We start from the raw sequence: 21,066 nt of genomic DNA on the forward strand, positions 1-21,066 counted from the left end.
AACCAATCCCGGGCAGGGTGCCAGCCCACTGCAGGACACACACAAACACACCCAGCACACACTAGGGACAATTTAGAATCGCCAATGCACCTAACCTGCATGTCTTTGGACTGTGGGAGGAAACCCACGCAGACACGGGGAGAACATGCAAACTCCACACAGGGAGGACCCGGGAAGTGAACCCAGGTCTCCTTACTGCGAGGCGGCAGCGCTACCACTGCACCACCGTGCCGCCTATATATATGTATATGTGTATATATATAAATATATATATTTACATATATATATATGTAAATATATAGAATTTATATTTACATATATAACATATATACACACAAATATACAGTCATGACTTAGTTATCGTAGGGAGAGAAGCTGTGGATGATAGGAAAATCAAATTCAACTCTCTGTTAAACTGAACTGAATGAATGCTCTACACATTAACTCACACCGGTATACTTCTGTATATTGACTCTCACAATCATGCAATCTACAAACATGGTTAGGTGTGTGTCTGTGTGTTTATAGTATCAGATAATTGCTTGAAGATATTGTAATACACAACATCCATCCATCCATTTTCCAACCCGCTGAATCCGAACACAGGGTCATGGGGGTCTGCTGGAGCCAATCCCAGCCAACACAGGGCACAAGGCAGGAACCAATCCCGGGCAGGGTGCCAACCCACTGAAGGACACACACAAACACACCAAGTACACACTAGGGCCAATTTAGCATCGCCAGTGCACCTAACCTGCATGTCTTTGGACTGTGGGAGGAAACTGGTGCACCTGGAGAAAACCCACAGGGAGATCAGATAATTGCTTGAAGATATTGTAATACACAACATCCATCCATCCATCCATTTTCCAACCCGCTGAATCCGAACGCAGGGTCATGGGGGTCTGCTGGAGCCAATCCCAGCCAACACAGGGCACAAGGCAGGAACCAATACTGGGCAGGGTGCCAACCCACCGCAGAATACACAATATTGTTGATTAAAATTTATTTTTTGCATTTTTAAACTGTTCCCTGCTCTAACGTGTGAAGAAGCAGCAGCAGCTTTAACGGTTTGAATTTCTTAAAAGTCATCTGTCTGATTGAACATGTTACAGACACACATAAGGAGACGTCACTTGCATTAACTGAATGACGTTTTTGTCAGCTGACTTCCAGTAAGGGTGCAGCAGCTGTGGGCTGAGCCGGAGAGGAGACATTGAGGGTGACTGCAAAGGCCCTAGCAAATATTTGCCCTGCTCCAATCAAGGTCCCAGGCCATGATCAATCACTCACTCCTATTAATGAGGGTCCTGCTGGAGTGGAATGCATGAAGAGGTGCCACATTTAGGACTTCTGTGAGGAGACTGTTTACTGTTTACAGATTCTACAGTGGTAGGAAGAATCAAAATTTGTAAAGAATCTCCACCCACTCCTCCATTGTTAAGCCTCAAACAATCTCTAAAATCTCCTAAATGGACTTCTCTCTCTCTCTCTCTCTGTGTCTCCCCACCCCCTTTTTTTTTGTCCTTTATTGCAAGTTGTTGCATTTGAATGTGAAAGCCTCTTATCTGTGACATCACAGTTCATTAACATAAGGATCCGATTTGACTTGCCTGCCACATTTGAAATTGTTGAAATTGCATACTGATAAGGTTGTGATTTCTTTAAACATAAAAACCAACCCAAAAAAAAATAGTTAAAAGATTTAAAGGCTTCTGGTTTCTGCCTGGATTAAAAAGAGAGACCAGCTTCATGGAAGGAAACTCTGTCAAAAGCACCTGGAAGACTTGTGTTGTGTAGTTTGTTTCTTAATTTTTGTTATTGGATGACACACTAACATGTCACTCTAATTCAAAAAGTCTCAGATGTTTAGGTTGTCCTGAGCTCCCCTAATACAAATGAAAATGAGGGGCAGTCAGGGTGGTGGGCACAGTTTGGCATAGGACAGAATTTTATTTTATTTTATTTTATTGTTTTTGCTTATTTCCCACTCAGTTAAGTAAAATAATTCATTACAAGGTAGGACTGTAGTGGGCCTCATCCCACCATCACTAGAGAGTTGTGCTCTTCAAAAGGGGGGGGGGGGGGGGGTATGCATTTTAGTAGCCTTTCATGTGGGACTAAAAGCTCAAAAGTGTTTGATTGTAAACTTTGTAAAGTTCTGACAATAGTATGTGTGTGTATGTGTTTTAATCCCACTTCTTTTGATTTGTACTGTTTTTATTTATTTATTTATTTTTTTCCAGTGTCCTGCTACAAGTTATTATTTAAAGTGCAGGGTCAATTTGGGTGGGGATAGCATTGTTAACACAAGAAAATAGGGCTATCAGTTCCACTTAGATAACCCTTGGTCAGTCATCAGCGGACCCCAAGCAAAGTTGTGACCTTAGGGCTTGAACTTTGCAGTCACATGACCTGCTTGTAAGCTGACCTGTGAGTCGAGTCCCTAACACAGCTCAGAGTGAAGCTGGCCCCGGTCAGAGGAGGAATTGGCAGGAGCTTACTGCTATATTTGTGCTGGCTGCTTTTTTTTTTTGTTGTTGTTTTCTCCTTTCTTTTTCTTTTTTGTTGTTGTTGATGCTTTGTTTAGCAGATGCATGTTTTAATGGCTGCTAGGCAAGTTACTGGCAAACTGGGTGAAGCATGAAATGGATACATGGGAAGGTAAAGCACCTTTTTTATTCTCTCTTTTTTTTTGCCTCTTGAGAGCATGATTGGAGATGGAGATGGGTTTGGGACGGGGGGGTTGCTTGATGTGTGTTTGTCTGTCTCTGGGAAGAAAACATAAAATACCTTGGAGGTTGGAGGAAAAATGAACTGAGAAAAGGGAGAGGCGATTTATTTTGTTGTGTTCTACGTGAGCTTTTCTGGTTCAGTATTCTGCTGTTGCCATTGGTTTTGTAAGCCCACTTTCCCATCTTGGGCAAGATGTTGATGTGCCTGATATTTTGTTAAGATAGCATCAAGGTCAGAGTAGCTCCAGATAAGGCAACGTTTACCTTGGGGGAGTTAACACTGCTTCACAGCTGCACGGGGGAGTGTCATTAACATTAAAGCACACTGAGCAAAAAAATTGCAGTTTCTGCTTTGACCGGCCGGGCCAGGTTGGTTTGGTTTGGGTTAGGGTTGGCACGGCCCTGACCCATCACACACTACCGCCAGAGAGCGCTTCAGAACACAGGGTGAATGTGACTATCCTGAATGGTCTAAAAACTCCTGCTGGAGGATCTGTTGGAGCCCATTGCCTTCTGCTAATCAACTTGCATTGTGTTCTAATTTACACCCCCCAGCCTCACTCCACACACAGTATTGTTTAAAGTTCACTGAAATTGATTTGACTTGCAATGGCTGCTTTTACTGGTTACTTGCTGTTTTCAAAACCTAATTTTACCATCTCCTTTAGTCAAACAAACAGGATAAGCCAGTCATTTTAAAAGGAAAGGAGTGAACAGAGCAAAGTTATTTTGCATGCCTTGTCTGTGAAGGGTTAGGACGAGTGGATCTCTGAAATGAATGGAGAGTGTCCTCTTCAGCTACCAAATGTTTGCACATTTCATCTTGTAGTCTTTGCTTTTGCTATTTCTTTATTTCATATACTGTATATCTATCTATCTATCTATCTATCTATCTATCTATCTATCTATCTATCTATCTATCTATCTATCTATCATATAGTGCCTTTCATAACTATCTATCAGTACAAGTTAATTTTGTATACACCTTGACATTTTGGCAAAAATGTATATTTTATTAGCAGTCATAATATAATGAATGTTGTTTGCTACCTTTTCATTATTTGTGTTTACAATGTATATAAGCTAATATTGTATACACTCTTTTCTTACATGTTTGTTGTATTTGCCATATATGCAATTTATTTTTCTGTACACTTCAATGTTTTGGCAAATTTTTCTTTCTTGTTGTCATCTGTAGTGTAACAAATGTCGTTCTACCTTGTTCAATATATTCCTTTACAACATACTGCATATAAACTGAAATTGTACTCTCTTCTTGATTGCATTGTGTGGCCATTAAAATATGAATTACATATATATGCAGTTCATTTTTGTATACACAGAGATGTTTTGGCAAAGATTTTCCTTTTATTTAGATCTATAACATAATGACTGTTATTTGCTACCTTTTCATTATGTCTGTTTACAGCATATAAAAACTGAAGCTGTATACACATACTTTACATGCCTAATGTGTTTGCCTGTGTGGCCGTTAACATATGAATTACATATGCAATTTATTTGTGTATAAACATCAAGGTTTTGGCAATTTTTTCTCTTTTATTGCCATCTTTAACATAACAAATGTCATTCTACTTTTTCATTATGTGTGTTTACAACATGCGGTATTTAAACTGAAACTGTATACACTCACTTCTTATAGGCCTGTTGTGCTTGCCTGTGTGACCATTAAAATATTACTATATATATATATATATCTATATGGATATAGATATAGATATATAATATGTAATGTACATACATGTGTGTGTGTGTATATATATATATATATATATATATATGTGTGTGTGTGTGTGTGTGTATATATAATATATATGTATATATATAATATATATATATATATAATGTGTGTGTGTATATGTGTGTATAATATATATGTATGTGTGTATAATATATGTGTATATATATGTGTGTGTATATGTATATACATTATTTTATATATATATATATACAGTATGTGTGTGTGTACAGAGAGAATTAATGTTTGTATGCTGTACATATCAATGTTTTGGCAAAGATTTTCTTTTATTAACTTACATAACATCACAGATGTCCCTTGCTACCTTTTCATTTTCCAGCCTGTATAAAAAGACACTGTATTACGCTGACTTCTTACAGGCCTGTTGTGCTTGCTTGTGTGGCCATTAATTTCATATTTATCAAATTTTTGTTGTATACACATTGACGTTTTGTCTCAGGTTTTCTTTTATTGCCATCCATAACGTAACACATGGCCTCTGCTACCTTTTTCATTATGTGTGTTTACAGCATGCAGCACATAAACTGTACACTGTATGCACTCACTTCTTACATGGCTGTTGTGTTTGCTGTGTGGCCATTAATATAAATATTAGTACAAATATATTTGTAGAGAATTTTGCTTTAAGTTATTAGCATTTTTGTCATGTTTCCACCACTAATATGAAAACTTAGGATAGGTAGTACATCTGCATCAGAAGATAGATGAGTACAGGGCAGGAGATGTGCAGTTTATACATACAGTATTTAGTCCAAATGAATGAGTGTTTGTGTCTCTATGAAGAAATGGATTGTTAAGCTTTAAACTTTTTGTTGAGTGTCATAAACCCAAGCTTAGAACAAAATGAATGACATTGTTCATTTGCAAAACAAAAAACTTGTGTGTGTGACTTGTATAACAAAGGTGCCCGCATATGTAAAAAATGAGATGTTGTGGATCGATGTACATGAAGCAGTTTTTGGCAATGGATGTGTGATTGAGTGTTTAATTCATATGTTCACATCCGCTCTCTAAAGTCAACTTCAGTTTCTAATCTTCCATGTTCCACGTTAAATTTTGTATACAAAACCAGAAAATTCTCAAACTCACTTAGTCCAATTGAGGTTTATGAGGTCAGTTCATGTACGATACCATCAGAATATGATGTAAGATGATATATTGTACTAATAAATGTTTCTTGAAATATCAAAATGATTTTAGTTCCAGATTACACTATCTTAGGTCAAGTTAAGTCTGAAATGCATCATAGTAATGACTATACAGGTCAACATGGGTCCATCATTGTATAAAATAAAAATAACAATAATAAAACAAAGTAAAGCTGTTTTTTTTTTTTTTTTTAACATACAGTGCACTTGCTGTACATTCTGCTTATGCGTAGGTTATTGAGTAATTAATCCTGGATGTAGCTCTGTGTGTTTATTCACAGCCGTGTGTACCACTAGGCCAGCGAGGTGCTGATGTTTGCTAGTCTGGTTAAGGAGTCTCTCTCAAGTTTTTCATCTCAAAGTAATGCTGTGCTCTGAGGTTATCACGTGTTATTCTTAGTCGCAGTATAGACCAAACTACACCACATTATTACAGTTGGTCTGTGCCTTGAAAAAATGTATTCCTTCCAATGGCTGTATCTTGTTTTTTTTTTGCTTTCTTTTTAAACTTTGAACTGGTGGTAAAAACTATGGATGTGTCTCCATGTGAAATGCAAGCTTATTTGTATGGGATTTCCTTAGCTTTCTGTAAAGATGACATTAAGGAGTTTAAGAAACTTTGTTTAGAATAAAGACGTTCCAGAAAAAAGAGAAAATGTTCGGCATCTGAGACAATCCTTTTGTTAACTTCTGTACTTCTATTAAATATTGGGAGTTTATACAATATCCCCATGCTTCTCTGTTACGTACAAGTCCTGTCCCTACACATCTAGGCTTTGTAAGGTTAATTAGGAGAGGGCTATCCGTCCTGGACGTCAGTCCGATCTTCTTTTACCCCTGTAGGAGCTACTTGTTGAGCTGAGACCTTGTAATTATTTATTTGCGAGCTTCAGCAGAGTCGGCATTAACCTGAAGCGTTTGTGTGCTGCATGGATTGCCACAGCTGCTCTCTCCTCCCTAGTCACCCCTCCCCTTCTCTTTGTTCCAGTTCAGGAAGGGTTAATTCCATTGAAGGCTCACCAGCACTCAGCAAATCTGTGAGGCAGGCGGGCGGCCGGGTGGGCAGGACAATCTGCTCTTTCACCAGGCAGGAAGTCCCATTGCTTTTGCAATCTCCTTTTACTGGGGGAAGGGTGGAAAAGCCAGGAGCTGAGTGGGGGGTGCAGGTGGGGGAGGGGCGATGAAGCTTGTGTGATCAATACTGGTGGAGGTCACCCGGAGCCTTTTTTTTTTTTTTATCCTTTCTTCTTTTCTTTTCTTTTGCATGGAAATGCAGAGCTAAATTTAGCCAGGGATCCACATGGTTAATTCCTGCAGCAACATGGACTCTGGTTTGTGTTGTTGTGGCAGACTTGGCTTTTAACTCCTCGTTATTTGACTTTGTGCTCATTTTTGGGTGCATTTAAGTGGACTTTAATTACAGGATGAAGATATCTTAAAATGAAGATGTACATGTATAAATAGATATTAAATGAATTGTACTACCGTTTGTATATACAGTATCTGTGTGTGTCTATATATAGGGTGAGTCAAAATGACGTTGTTAACAGTACTAATGGTACTGCTATGTAAATACTTACATACCATTTTTGTGGACAATTTATGTGCCACATATGGTACATGCGTTGAACATGATGGCAAACAGGCTGAGACATTCCTGTAAGTCATCTTGCACATATGAAGTATGTTTTGTGAATAAATTGTTTCCGCCATTCAAATGTTAACATCATTTTGAGTCACCCTGTGTGTGTGTGTGTGTGTGTATATAGATAGATATAGATATATATAGATTGATATAGATTAGATATAGATATAGATATATAGATAGACACACATATATATAGATGATTGATATATAATATATATATAATATGATTTTATATATATATATATGTGTGTGTGTGTGTATATAGATAGATATAGATTGATATAGATTAGATATAGATATATAGATAGACACACATATATATAGATGATTGATATATAATAATTTTTATATATATATATGTGTGTGTGTGTGTATATAGATAGATATAGATTGATATAGATTAGATATAGATATATAGATAGACACACATATATAGATGATTGATATATAATATATATATATATATATATGATTTTATATATATATATGTGTGTGTGTGTATATATAGATAGATATAGATTGATATAGATTAGATATAGATATAGATATATAGATAGACACACACATATAGATGATTGATATATAATATATATATATATATATATATATATATATATGATTTTATATATATATATGTGTGTGTGTGTGTATATAGATAGATATAGATTGATATAGATTAGATATAGATATATAGATAGACACACATATATAGATGATTGATATATATATATATATATATATATATATATGATTTTATATATATATATGTGTGTGTGTGTGTATATAGATAGATATAGATATATATAGATTGATATAGATATAGATATAGATATATAGATAGACACACATATATATAGATGATTGATATATAATATATATATATATATATATATATATATATATATATATATATATATATATATATATATGAGATTTTATATACACACACACACACACAGGGGTGGGCAAAAGTAGGTTTACAGTTGGGAGTATGTGGAACACCGAATGTATTCTTGTATTTATTCATTCATTATTGTATTGTATTATTTGTCGTCTTCTTAAAGCCATTGAGTTAGTAAAGCTACTATAATAATCATAACCTGCATGTGTTTTCTGAAATGAACAGCAGTAAACCTACTTTTGCAGCTGGGAGTATGCGAAACACAATATGTTCTTGAATTATTTATTTATTTATTTATTAATAGTTGTATTATTTATTTGTATTATTTGTCTTAAGGCTAACGAGTTAGTAAAGCTACTGTAATAATCATAACCTGCATGTGTTTTTCCATATGAACAGCTGTAAACCTACTTTTGCCCACCCCTGTACAGACAGACAGATAGATGGCACTTCATTTCAGTTATATGAAAATGCACATCACCATACTAACTATATATATATATATATATATATATATATATATATATATATATATATGAGAGGGAGTGCAGTGGAGTGTGTACACCTGATGAGCCCAGAATGAGGGCGAAACACGTGTCATGTACTCTTCGCATTTATTTGACAGTAAACTATTTCAACCATATGTATATATATATATATATATATATATATATATATATATATATATATATAATGTGTGTGTGTATAAATAGATATTTAATAATGAATAGTCCTTTGTACATATTGGCATATACTGCACATATATATGACTGTGACACTTTAAATTTTATATATATATAGATTGATATACATTGATAATAGTTTCTGTTAGAGGATGAAGATTACTTAAAATGAATATATGTGTAACTGTATGTATGTATGTATATAGATATATATTTACTTAATTGTACTATGCACATATTGTATATCTATGTATTATTAGATAGATAGATATATATTTTATTAATCCCAAGGGGAAATTCACATACTCCAGCAGCACCATACTGATACAAAAAACAATATTAAATTAAAGAGTAATAAAAATGCAAGTATAACAGACAGTAAATTTGAATAATGTTAACGTTTACCCCCGAGGGCGCTCGCCACAATACTATCCATCCATCCATTTTCCAACCCGTTGAATCCGAACACAGGGTCACGGGGGTCTGCTGGAGCCAATCCCAGCCAACACAGGGCACAAGGCAGGAACCAATCCTGGGCAGGGTGCCAACCCACCGCAGCACAATACTATTACTGAGGATTTAGCTGACACCTTTATCCAAAGTGACTTTGAGATACAGTTGGTTCCATTTTTTTTTTCCACTTGGAGCACAGGCAGGTGAAGTGGTCTTACTCATGGTCACACAGTGTCAGTAGCAGGATCTGAAGTCTAAAGTCCAAACCCTTAACCACTGTTATATATACTTAAATAGCTTTACATACAAGTTCCCATGGGCATAGAGATATATAAATATATACATTGTTAAATAGATAGCTATATATATATAGTACTTTATTTGTCCCAAGAGGGAAATTTAGCTTTTCATAGAAGCTCAACAAGTAAATCCATCTAATAGCAACAGCCCCCTCAAAAATAAACATCCATGTTACTGAAAAGAAAGAAAATTTCTGACTGGCTAAAAATTAAAAAGTGCCATCCCAGTCACAGTGAAGCATTATAAAGGAATGTTGGTTGGAGGTATTAAAGAGCCCCCAGTAGTGTTTCTTTACACATTTCTACTGAACAATTTGTTGATTGGAAGTCCTCTATGCTTGTGTGTTACAGAGACATTAAGCATGATGAAGGTTGTGGGTTCAAGTCCTACTACTGACATTGTGTGACTCTGAGCAAGTCTCTTCACCTGCCTGTGCTCCAATTGGAGAAACAAAAGAAATGTAACCAATTGTATCTCTCCAATGTTGTAAATCACCATGGTTAAAGGTACTAGACAAATAATAAGTAATAATAAGACAGGAGGAGCAGGACACCCATCCACATTCACTACTGACAATAACATTAACCAGGATTCTGGCAGATTGATAAGGATTTTAACCCCAGTACACCTTCAGTCCATAAAAAGTGGATCAATGCTCACTGCTCTTCTTAGATGCAAATGGAGAGTGGAGCAGCCATATATACTCATAAAAGCAACAGGAGAAACTGACAGATCAAGGTCAGAACTTGACCACTGTGACCACAGACACACCATGTTAACCATTTGTGCACAGGGAAAGCTGTATAGGCAACCCAAAAATAATTAAACATCCACATAAAAGTGTGGATAATTATGATCTTACCCTTGTGTGTGAGTGGTTATCTATCTATCTATCTATCTATCTATCTATCTATCTATCTATCTATCTATCTATCTATCTATCTATCTATCTATCTATCTATCTATCTATCTTTTATATAGTGCCTTTCATATCTATCTATCCATCCATCCATTTTCCAACCCGCTGAATCCGAACACAGGGTCACGGGGTCTGCTGGAGCCAATCCCAGCCAACACAGGGCACAAGGCAGGAACCAATCCTGGGCAGGGCGCCAACCCACCGCAGCATGCATGTCTATCTATCTATCTATCTATCTATCTATCTATCTATCTATCTATGTATCTATCTATCTACTTGTTTGTAGTAGTTTTTCAGTAGGTGTGTATATACTTATTTGTAGCCTACACACACACACACACGTTGTAACAGTATAAGGCTCGAGGTCCAGGAAATTGGAATTGAATGTACAAGGCTGCAGCTTCAGTCCAGAACTCCAGGGGTGACCCAGAGCAGTATGCTTAGCCTGCCTATGCACCAATTGTATACTTGTTATATCTGCATTTGTAAAGTGGCATAAGATGGTGTTCACTAGAGAAAGAGTGCTGTACATGTAAATATCCTTATTTATAAAGTGTGCATATGTTTTTTTGTTTTTTTTTTATTTATACATAAATATAAACACTGGCATATATACATACAGTATGTGCAAATGTCTCGGCAGGTTTATGATGTGTCTATATGTAAAGGAAGACATAACAGTAAATTAGCCCGTCTTCCTAAAGGCCTCTTTCAAAATGCAAAGTATATTTATTCTCATATATTTGCAGGCCTACAATTAATTAATTATAGTAAAAGTGCAATATCATTCTTTTTATTCAGAAATATTTGGTTTTAGAGAAGTGGTTCATTTTGGTTTCCTGGAAAGATCTAGAGAACCATCATAAAGAAACACACAGTACTGTCCTGGTCAAATGTATTATTATACTAACTTTCTTGGGGCACTAAATTTTCACACTTTCCACAATTCATGAAAAGTGATCAACAAAATAAATTAAAATGGCTGCATTGCACTGAAAAAAATCCCATTTCTTTATATAGAAAGGAATAAGAAACAAATAGAAACTGGTCTGTATAAGAGATGCAAAAAAAAATATGAAAGAGTGTTATGTGCTGTACAGAATTTATAAGTCTGCATCTTTAAGGAGAATCAATAACCGATGGGTTAGATATTGTTACCAGCTAAGGTCAAGATGCCTAGATAACATTGTTAACTGAATAAGGGTACATTTTATGCTCTTGTTTACTGAGTTCAGTAGATAAGTAAATGTTTGGTCTTTATCTATAGGTATTAGCACACCAAATGCGCCTCAGCTACTTCTGCCTCTGGGGACTTTTCATTGGAAACCTTGTCTTGCCCAAAGCACACAGCACACTTTTAACATATTCAGGACCAGTCCGTTTAAGATATTCTGGGGTAACAGACTGCCATTTGGGAATTCTAAATCCGAGTGTAGCCACTTAAATATGAGCTCTGTAAAAAGGCCTCACATACAAGCGCCTAATGTGCCCTCCATTTTGGTGAATGTGCAGTGGTATCTTTCATGTAATCTAATTCCAGTTAATATTATATTTAGAATCTTAAATTGTTTAAAAAAAAATATTAAAGCTAAGGAAAAAAAAATATTTTAAACAAAAAATAGTAATTTCCAGTCATCATAGGTTTGCCAAAAATGATGTTTTTTTTTTTTTTGGAACATTCAAGTAACCAATGCAGTCGCCAGAACACACAGAGGCAGAGTGAGGCTTCATTGTGTTACTGATTCAGATCAAGATGTCCAGATAACATTGTGAATTGGAGTCAAAGGATAAGGGCACACCTGGGATTAGGAGTTCAGTTTCGTAACTGCAGACCTCCCATGCAAACATAACAGAGTATGATTAATTCACAAGGCTGCACATAAAGATGAGCTGTCCGCTCTTTAGCAAAGTGAAATCTCCTGCTTTGTGTACGCCCTGAGGTGAAAGTTCAGTCCACGAAGATCTGACTGTGTGCTGAGTGAAGTATGAAAGTCTTAAGGTTATGTCTATGATCCAGTGCTATGCCATCTTCAGGATTTCAGCCAATAAATTCTTTCAGATGTATTCAGTTTTATGTGCTTTGCAAAGTGTTGTCTTATTAAATTGACTAAATTGTCAAAGCATGGAACATAATTAGAATCCAAATTCACTTCATTGGCCAGGTACACACATCTGTACTAGGAATTTGGACTTAATACATAAAGTGAACCATCACACCCTCATGGCAGCCCTAAGCTCAAAGGATGAACTCTGCTTCATGAGTGAATAGAGCAGCTCTTTAAGGAAAGATAATAATCATGATTATAATAATACTTTCTTTAAGCTATTTGTTCCAACTCATGTCATGGTCACACAGGACCAGAGTCTGTCCCATCAGCATGGGCACAAAGTATAAAACAGCCCAAGATGGCACAGGTCCACTCATGCACACTCAAACAGCCAATTTAGAATTGGCAGTGGACCTAACTTAACATGCGCTCTACATTTTCATTTTAATAAAACCGGGAGTGGTCCAGTGGATCAGCTCTACACCCTTATCAGGGTCCTGGAGGGTGCATGGGAGTTCGCCCAACCAGTCTACATGTGTTTTGTGGACTTGGAAAAGGCGTTCGACCGTGTCCCTCGGGGAATCCTGTGGGGGGTGCTCTGGGAGTATGGGGTACCGGACCCCCTGATAAGGGCTGTTCGGTCCCTGTACAACCGGTGTCAGAGCTTGGTCCGCATTGCCGGCAGTAAGTCGAACCCATTTCCAGTGAGAGTTGACAGGGCTGCCCTTTGTCACCGATTCTGTTCATAACTTTTATGGACAGAATTTCTAGGCGCAGCCAGGGTGTTGAGGGGGTCTGGTTTGGTGGACTCAGGATGGGGTCACTGCTTTTTGCAGATGATGTTGTCCTGTTTGCTTCATCGGGCCATGATCTTCAGCTCTCTCTGGATCGCTTCGCAGCCGAGTGTGAAGCGGCTGGGATGGGAATCAGCACCTCCAAATCCGAGACCATGGTCCTTAGCCAGAAAAGGGTGGAGTGCCCTCTCAGGGTTGGTAGCGAGATCCTGCCTCATGTGGAGGAGTTCAAGTATCTTGGGGTCTTGTTCACGAGTGAGGGAAGAATGGAGCGTGAGATCGACAGGCGGATCGGTGCGGCATCCGCAGTAATGCGGGCTCTTCATCGGTCTGTCGTGGTGAAAACGGAGCTGAGCCATAAGGCGAAGCTCTCAATTTACCAGTCGATCTATGTTCCTACCCTCACCTATGGTCATGAACTATGGGTAGTGACCGAAAGAACGAGATCGCGAATACAAGCGGCTGAAATGAGTTTCCTCCGCAGGGTGTCTGGGCTCTCCCTTAAAGATAGGGTGAGAAGCTCAGTCATCTGGGAGGGACTCAGAGTAGAGCCGCTGCTCCTCCGCATCGAGAGCAGTCAGATGAGGTGGCTCGGGCATCTGATTAGGATGCCTCCCTGGTGAGGTGTTCCACGGGGAAGACCCAGGACACGCTGGAGGGACTACGTCTCCCGGCTGGCCTGGGAACGCCTCGGGATTTCCCCGGGAAGAGCTACAAGAAGTGGCCGGAGAGAGGGAAGTCTGGGTATCTCTGCTCAAGCTGCTGCCCCCGCGACCCGCCCTCGGATAAGCGGAAGAGGATGGATGGATGGATAAATGATATGCAGGAGTATCCAGAACTAATGCATGAAAATGCTTCCATACTGGAACTAAATGCCTTTCTTCACACGTGAATGGCACAAATTTCACTGGAAGTGAAACACAATTTATTTTGTGAATTGTTTCACAAAGTCAACCACTGACTTTCATTGCAAATCCTGCTTTTTGCTCATCACTAGTGTTAAAAATATTCTGCATCTGTATATTCCATAATACTAAATTATTATCACCTACTATTTGTCTGGCCCCTTTATCCAAGGCGACTTATGACATTTGAGGTACAATTGGCTCCATTTCTTTTTGTTTTTCCAGTTGGAACACAAGCAGGTGAAGTGACTTGCTCGTGGTTACACAGTGGTGTCAGCAGTGGGATTTGGGCTCACAATTTCAAAGCCTTAATCACTACACCGCACTACCTGCACAGTACAGTCGTGCATTAATTTTTTAAAATGTTTAATGCTTATGCATTGTGAAAATAATCAGCCGTGACACACAGGAAAAAGGTTTGGGGCAGCCACCCATAGACTTAATACCTGGCTGCAAAAGGGCAAAGACAAGTAAAGTTGTGAACAGGTTTGAGCACAAAACGGAACTGAATACATGTGGAGGTTGTCTTGCTTTTAAAGTTGGTCAGCGGAAGTGATGTTGTCTGGGGGGCCGGAACCGGAAGTGAGTTCTTGGGGCCAGAAACAGAAAGTGACGTCTTCAGGGCCGGACTCGTATTTGATCTGCAGGAATTTCTGAGGAGAGATTAGTGTACCCCGCCGTCCCCTGTCCTGGCGTTTAATTACCTTTGATTGGTCTCTCTGGCTCTCTCCCAAGCGTACGTACGTGACAACATGTAAATGATTTTCATGGTGTGTTTTTTTTGTTCTTTATGTAATGTCTTGAACTTCCTAACAACCACATTGGTAAACCCAAGTTTTACGTTTTTATAGAATCATCAGGTTTACAGAATAAATTGTGACCAGTTCAAATGTGAATTCATGCCTCCCCTTCTTATCGGTAGTACAGATCCAAAAAATTTCAGTGTTTATGTACTAAGGGACTTTTCAGGGTTAACCTGGTGACATTTTTTTCCAGCTTTGGTATTTTTATTGCATTATATTACCTGCTGCTGTCATTATTATCATGCATGTGTTTTTGTCACCTCATGACTTTTATTGCTGAGAGGTTTAAGCACACACGTAGCTTGCACTAAAATAAGAACTGAACAAACTTTATAGGTGTACATTTAGTTTTACACAGGTTAAAGTTTCATAATAATTCTTTACATTTATATAGCGGGGTCCTCACTACTCAATGCATTTATTTCAGTGAGTGAGGAGCCACTTCAAGTGTAGCACCCATCTGGATAATGCAACAGCAGCCATTTTGCACCAATACACTCACTGCACATTAGTGGTTAGGTGGTGAAATGGTGACAGAGTGAGAGAGCCAATTAGAGACAGGAGGTGATAAGGGGGCCAGAATGACTAGGCAAATGGTGGGTAAGGACAAAGGCAAACACCCTGCTCTTTACAAAGGATCTTTTATGACCACAGAGAGTCAGGACCTCAGTTTTATGTCTCATCTGAAGGACTGCGCCATGTTTACAGCACCGGGGCACTGGGATTCACACGCATACCTCAGGGTAAGCGCCCCCTGCTGGCTTCACCAACACCTCATCCATCAGCAGTGCAAGCTTCTCCTGGCTGGTCTTCTATCCAAGTACTGACCAGGCCCAAACCTGCTTAGGTTCAGGTAGACCAAGTGATAGCCCAGAGCTTCATTCTTACCTTGCACAGTGTTTGCATGAGTGTCAGTGAGTGTGCTTAACTAATATGTATGTCAGTAATACTTCTTAATTAAGAAAATAAGCTTAGTCCTTCATGTGTCATGTTATGCCATCTTCTGACCCGCTTAATCCAGACCAGGGTCTGTGCTGAAGGTTTTAGACTGAAGCCTATCCCAGCTAGCATAGGGCACAAGGCAGGGACAAACTCTGGACAGGGTGCCAGTAGTCCTTCATGTGCTTTGAGGTAAATAACATCCCTTTTTTCCATCTGCCACCCAAGCTCCCGAAGATATGAGGTAAGAACACTGGCCACCCCACCACCAGATCACGCTGTTTCAAAATATCTGTAGAGAAAAGCCAAGCAAAATGACACCTTTTATTGGCTAACTAAAAAGATTACAATATGCAAGCTTTTGAGGCAACTCAGGCCCCTTCTTCAGGCAAGATGTCATTGCCTCGAAAGCTTGCATATTGTAATCTTTTTAGTTAGCCAATAAAAGGTGTCATTTTGCTTTGCTTTTCTCTACATTCATAATGGCTAACACGGTACAACACCCTAGTACTCAAAATACCTGCAAATAACTGGATTAAAATTAAACCCACACTTTTATAGGTTTCTCTTACTGGATTGCACGTAGCGCACACTTTCCTGATTGGCTGTGCCCTGCAAAGGACTGGCGTACCGTCCACCACGGTTACTTCTTGCCTTGCCCGCAGTGCTGCTCTGATAACCACTGGTACCCGGTGACTCTAAACATACCCCTCAGCCCATGAAGGACTAAACGTTCAGTAAACGCCTGTAACGTTTGTTCAGGTTTTGCTGCTTGACTGCATGCTACTCATGTGCTTATTCTCTTCCTCAATATCTATCACTAGACTGCTGGAGCATGAGCTTGCACAATGTTATTACAGACCCCAGCAGGCAAAGCCTTTGCAAAGTAACACAATAATTATTGTGAAATAGCGCAATTCTTTTGTGAAACAGTGTAAAACTTTTGCAAAATAATGCTTTTTTATTAGGTGGCAAGAATAAGCCTTTGTTCTGGTCAACATTTTTGGAGAAACACGACGTTGCTGTTGATTTTCTAATATCACACTTTAGAACTCTCAAAATGTGAAATCACCTTTTTAAGTTTGTATTGTCATGTCATTTCCTAACCCGCTTGATCCTGACCAGAGTCATTAGTGGAGTTGGGGGGGCTGGAGCCTATCCCAGCTAGTACAGGGCACAAGGCCGTTCATCGCAGGGCAAACACACACGCACACCAGGGCCAATATAGCGTCATCATTCACCTAACCTGCATGTCTTTGGACTTTGGGAGAAAGCCCAAGCAGACACAGGGAGAAAATGCAAAGTTCACGCAAGGTGGGCCCGGGACTTGAACCTTGGTGTCTTTACTGCGAGGCAGCAGTGCAACCACTGTGCCACCCTGCCAACCAAGACTATATTGCTTACCTCCAAGTACAATTTAACCAGACAAATGTTTTTTCTGAGTAATTTTGTCTATTGACTAATAATAATAAAAATGTATTTAATTTATATAGCGCCTTTCCCATATATATATTATTTTCTTATATTGAAGTAAGGTCAGAGGTCCCTCACAGCTCAGTGAATTTGTGTGTATTGCTTTTCATGAATTGTCCCACTGGGACCTGCCACTTTGAAGGAAACTCTTACTTTTTGTAACATGATAGACATGACCAGTCTCCTGGTTTGAGTGTAGTGACATTAATGAATCACAACTAAACATTCACTCTTAAAAAATACTGGCTGTAAAATGGCGCTTTACTGGGCTGTGTGATTCCTCTTACATCCATTGCTTGACAAAGAACCATTTATACCTATCTATCTATAATACCTTTCACATCTAGCTATCTATTTATTATATAGTGCCTTTCACATCTATCTATCTATTATATACTGCCTTTCACATCTATCTATTTATCTATTATATAATGCCTTTCACATCTATCTGTCTATCTACTATATAGTGCCTTTCACATCTATCTATCTATCTATCTATCTATCTATCTATCTATCTATCTATCTATCTATCTATCTAATCCTGCCAACTACGCTATCTATCTATCTAATCCTGCCAACTACGCTATCTATTTATGTATTATATAATGCCTTTCACATCTATCTGTCTATATACTATATAGTGCCTTTCATATCTATCTACTATATATTGCCTTTCACATCTATCTATCTATCTATCTATCTATCTATCTATCTATCTATCTATCTATCTATAATGCCTTTCACAATCTGTTTGTCTAATCCTGCCAACTATGCTATCTATCTATCTATCTATCTATCTATCTATCTATCTATCTATCTATCTATCTATCTATCTATCTATCTATCTATCTATCTATCTATCTATCTATCTATCTATCTATCAGATAGATAGATACTTTATTAATCCCAATGGGAAATTCACATTTTCCAGCAGCAGCATACTGATACAATAAATATTAAATTAAAGAATGATAATAATGCAGGTGAAAAAAAGACAATAACTTTGTATATGTTAAATGTTAACGTTTACCTATCTATCATTAAACCTTAAACAGTCACTTGAGTAAAAGTTCTTGTTGAGCTTGAGTGGCTCAGTTGGTCTCTTCATAGTTTTTGTGTCAGATTCATATTGTGTGTGTGTGTCAATTAAATTGAACTGAGAAGATAAGGCCCTATTCAAAAATAGTGTATTTGTAATTAAAGTGAAAATGTGTTGTATTTTGTCAGCAGGCTATTAGTTTTAACCTGAAACCGACAAATAATACATATTTTATTTTTTTACAAAGTGAAAGAAGTCTATGTAAAGCCAACTAAAAAAAATGTGAAGAACAAGAAAATGTTTAAAATGCATTTGAAATAAAGAACAGTCAGCTGAAGCCAAGGCTGAGAAAGGGATGCCATACAGTGAGAATTCCTAAAATGATCCCAGTGACAAATATTTGACATCTAAGGAGTGATTGATATTTAACTCCCCCCCCCTTTATCTTATGGTCACAATGGGATCTCAAAAAAAAACTTGCTTTTCTTTTTTTCTTCTTTTTTAAAATGTGCCCGTATTCTAGAATGTGACACCTGCCTAAAGTGGACTTTCTTTCTCTCCTGAAATTTCAAAGTTGATCCTACCAGGAAAAGTCAAGTGGGGGTGGAGAACATTTTACAAAGCTCCAGTTACATTTTGCATAAAAATCTGGAATGAAACCAACTTTGACCTTTGTGAAACAATGTCTCCTTTAATGTGACATGAGGTGATGGTGGTGGGGGATGATGGGGGGGGGGGGGGGGGGAGGAGGTGGTGGTGGTGGTATGTGTCGCAGCAATAAAAACCTTTAGAGTTCAAGATGAGGTTGAGGATTTGTGAATGGATTGCCATCTTCACACAACAGTGTCCTGGCACCAGTGTTTGATTTAACACTGCTGTCCCAATGGCCATCCGGAACAAAGAAAATTCATTGTGTGTCTTTTGTCTGCCATGTCATTTCTTACTTGTTATGTTATGATGACGGCTGAGCCAGGCTAACGATCAAAAAAACCTGATTTCTTTTTTTTTCTTGTTTTTTTTTAAATTTTATTTATTAATTTTATTGTAATTATTCCATACAAATAGATCAATTAATACAAAAAAGAACTGAAGACAAATCAAACTCCACCCTTGAGAAGGAGAGCTTAGCCAAAGGATAATTACTTAGGGCTTTTTAATAGGGCAAAAATAAATAAAAAGGAAAAAATATATATATATATATATAAAGAAACCTGATTTCTAAATTGCCATGTATACCTTTATTCCGGTTAGAAAAATCGGGTGATTGGCCTCTGAGAAGCCTGATTAACAGAAGTCGATTTCTCCATAAATAATTTAATTTTGTGGCCATGTAAATCTATGACCAGGTTACAGTTAAGGGTCGTGTAGTCCAGGGATGTCAAACTCCAGGCCTGGAGGGCCGCAGTGGCTGCAGGTTTTCATTCTGACCCTTTTCCTAATCAGTGACCAGTTTTCACTGCTAATTAATTTCTTTTCCCTTCATTTTAATAGCCCTGTTTTTAAGGATTCAGTCCTCTCGATTGATTTTTTTTCTTCATGAAATGACAACCAAACTGAAATGAGACGTGAGATGAGCCAACAGATGACCAGCTAAATCGGGGCTTCAGATTCCAACCAGTTTCTTAATGAGGAGACAATTCTTGCTGTTAATTAAACCCGTTATTTAATTCCATGACTTGTTGCTGCTCTCATTCTGCTATAGCAGACATTTCCAAAACTGTTGATTTTCTGTTTTTTTTAAGAACACCGTCAAAATGTTTTGGTGACCTGAGAGATCAACCTTACCGAGACCATCACCTTTCTTTATTTTCACATATTGTGTGATGGGCACAAGTGAGATGGTCATGTAGCGGATTGTTTTGTGTCTCATTATTGCTTCACTGCTTAAGGAACAAAATAATTCAGAGGTCAATTAAACTTAAGGCAAAAGAAGTTAATTAGCTGCAAAAACAGATCACTAATTAAGAAGATGGTTAGAATGAAAACCTTCAGCCACTGGAGTTTGACACCCCTGGTGTAGTCTGTGCATGTCCATTGCTCTCTGTAAGCCGACAACCATAGGTAGAAATGTCTGCAAAATACATTTCCAGAGGTAAATGTTGGGGCGATCACATTATACCAGAGGTCCACAACTCCGGTCCTGGAGGGGCTCAGTGGCTGCAGGTTTTCATCCATCCATTGTCCAACCCGCTGAATCCGAACACAGGGTCACGGGGGTCTGCTGGAGCCAATCCCAGCTAACACAGGGCACAAGGCAGGAACCAATCCCGGGCAGGGTGCCAACCCACCGCAGTGCAGGTTTTCATTCTCACCTAATTTGTGACCAATTTTTGCTGCTAATTAACTTCTTTTGAATTAATTTCAATTGACTTTTTTTTTCTTTTTACGACTTGTTCCCCAGAATTGCTTCATTTCTTTCCTTAAATGGCAGCCAAACAGAAATGAAATGTGAAGTGAGTGAGCCAACAGAAGACCAACTAAGTCAGGGCCTCCAATTC

General features: G+C 38.2%; 1 protein-coding gene across 2 annotated transcripts in view; it reads left to right on the plus strand.

Annotated features, from left to right (window-relative positions):
• The window catches only part of LOC114657367 (nuclear receptor subfamily 6 group A member 1), a 550,707-nt gene that overhangs the window by 395,230 nt on the left and 134,411 nt on the right, over positions 1 to 21,066 (plus strand). The window contains exon 1 of one of the 2 annotated variants that reach the window (XM_028809147.2): positions 2,488 to 2,664. The exons of the other annotated variant lie outside the window; for it this stretch is intronic. Coding sequence (XP_028664980.1) covers positions 2,649 to 2,664 — 16 coding nt within the window. The 5' untranslated portion in view covers positions 2,488 to 2,648. Of the gene's footprint in view, positions 1 to 2,487; positions 2,665 to 21,066 lie in introns of those variants that run through there. 2 annotated transcript variants of the gene reach the window in all.

This window comes from Erpetoichthys calabaricus, chromosome 9 (assembly GCF_900747795.2).
Source record: "Erpetoichthys calabaricus chromosome 9, fErpCal1.3, whole genome shotgun sequence".
Classification (NCBI taxonomy): Eukaryota; Metazoa; Chordata; class Cladistia; order Polypteriformes; family Polypteridae; genus Erpetoichthys; species Erpetoichthys calabaricus.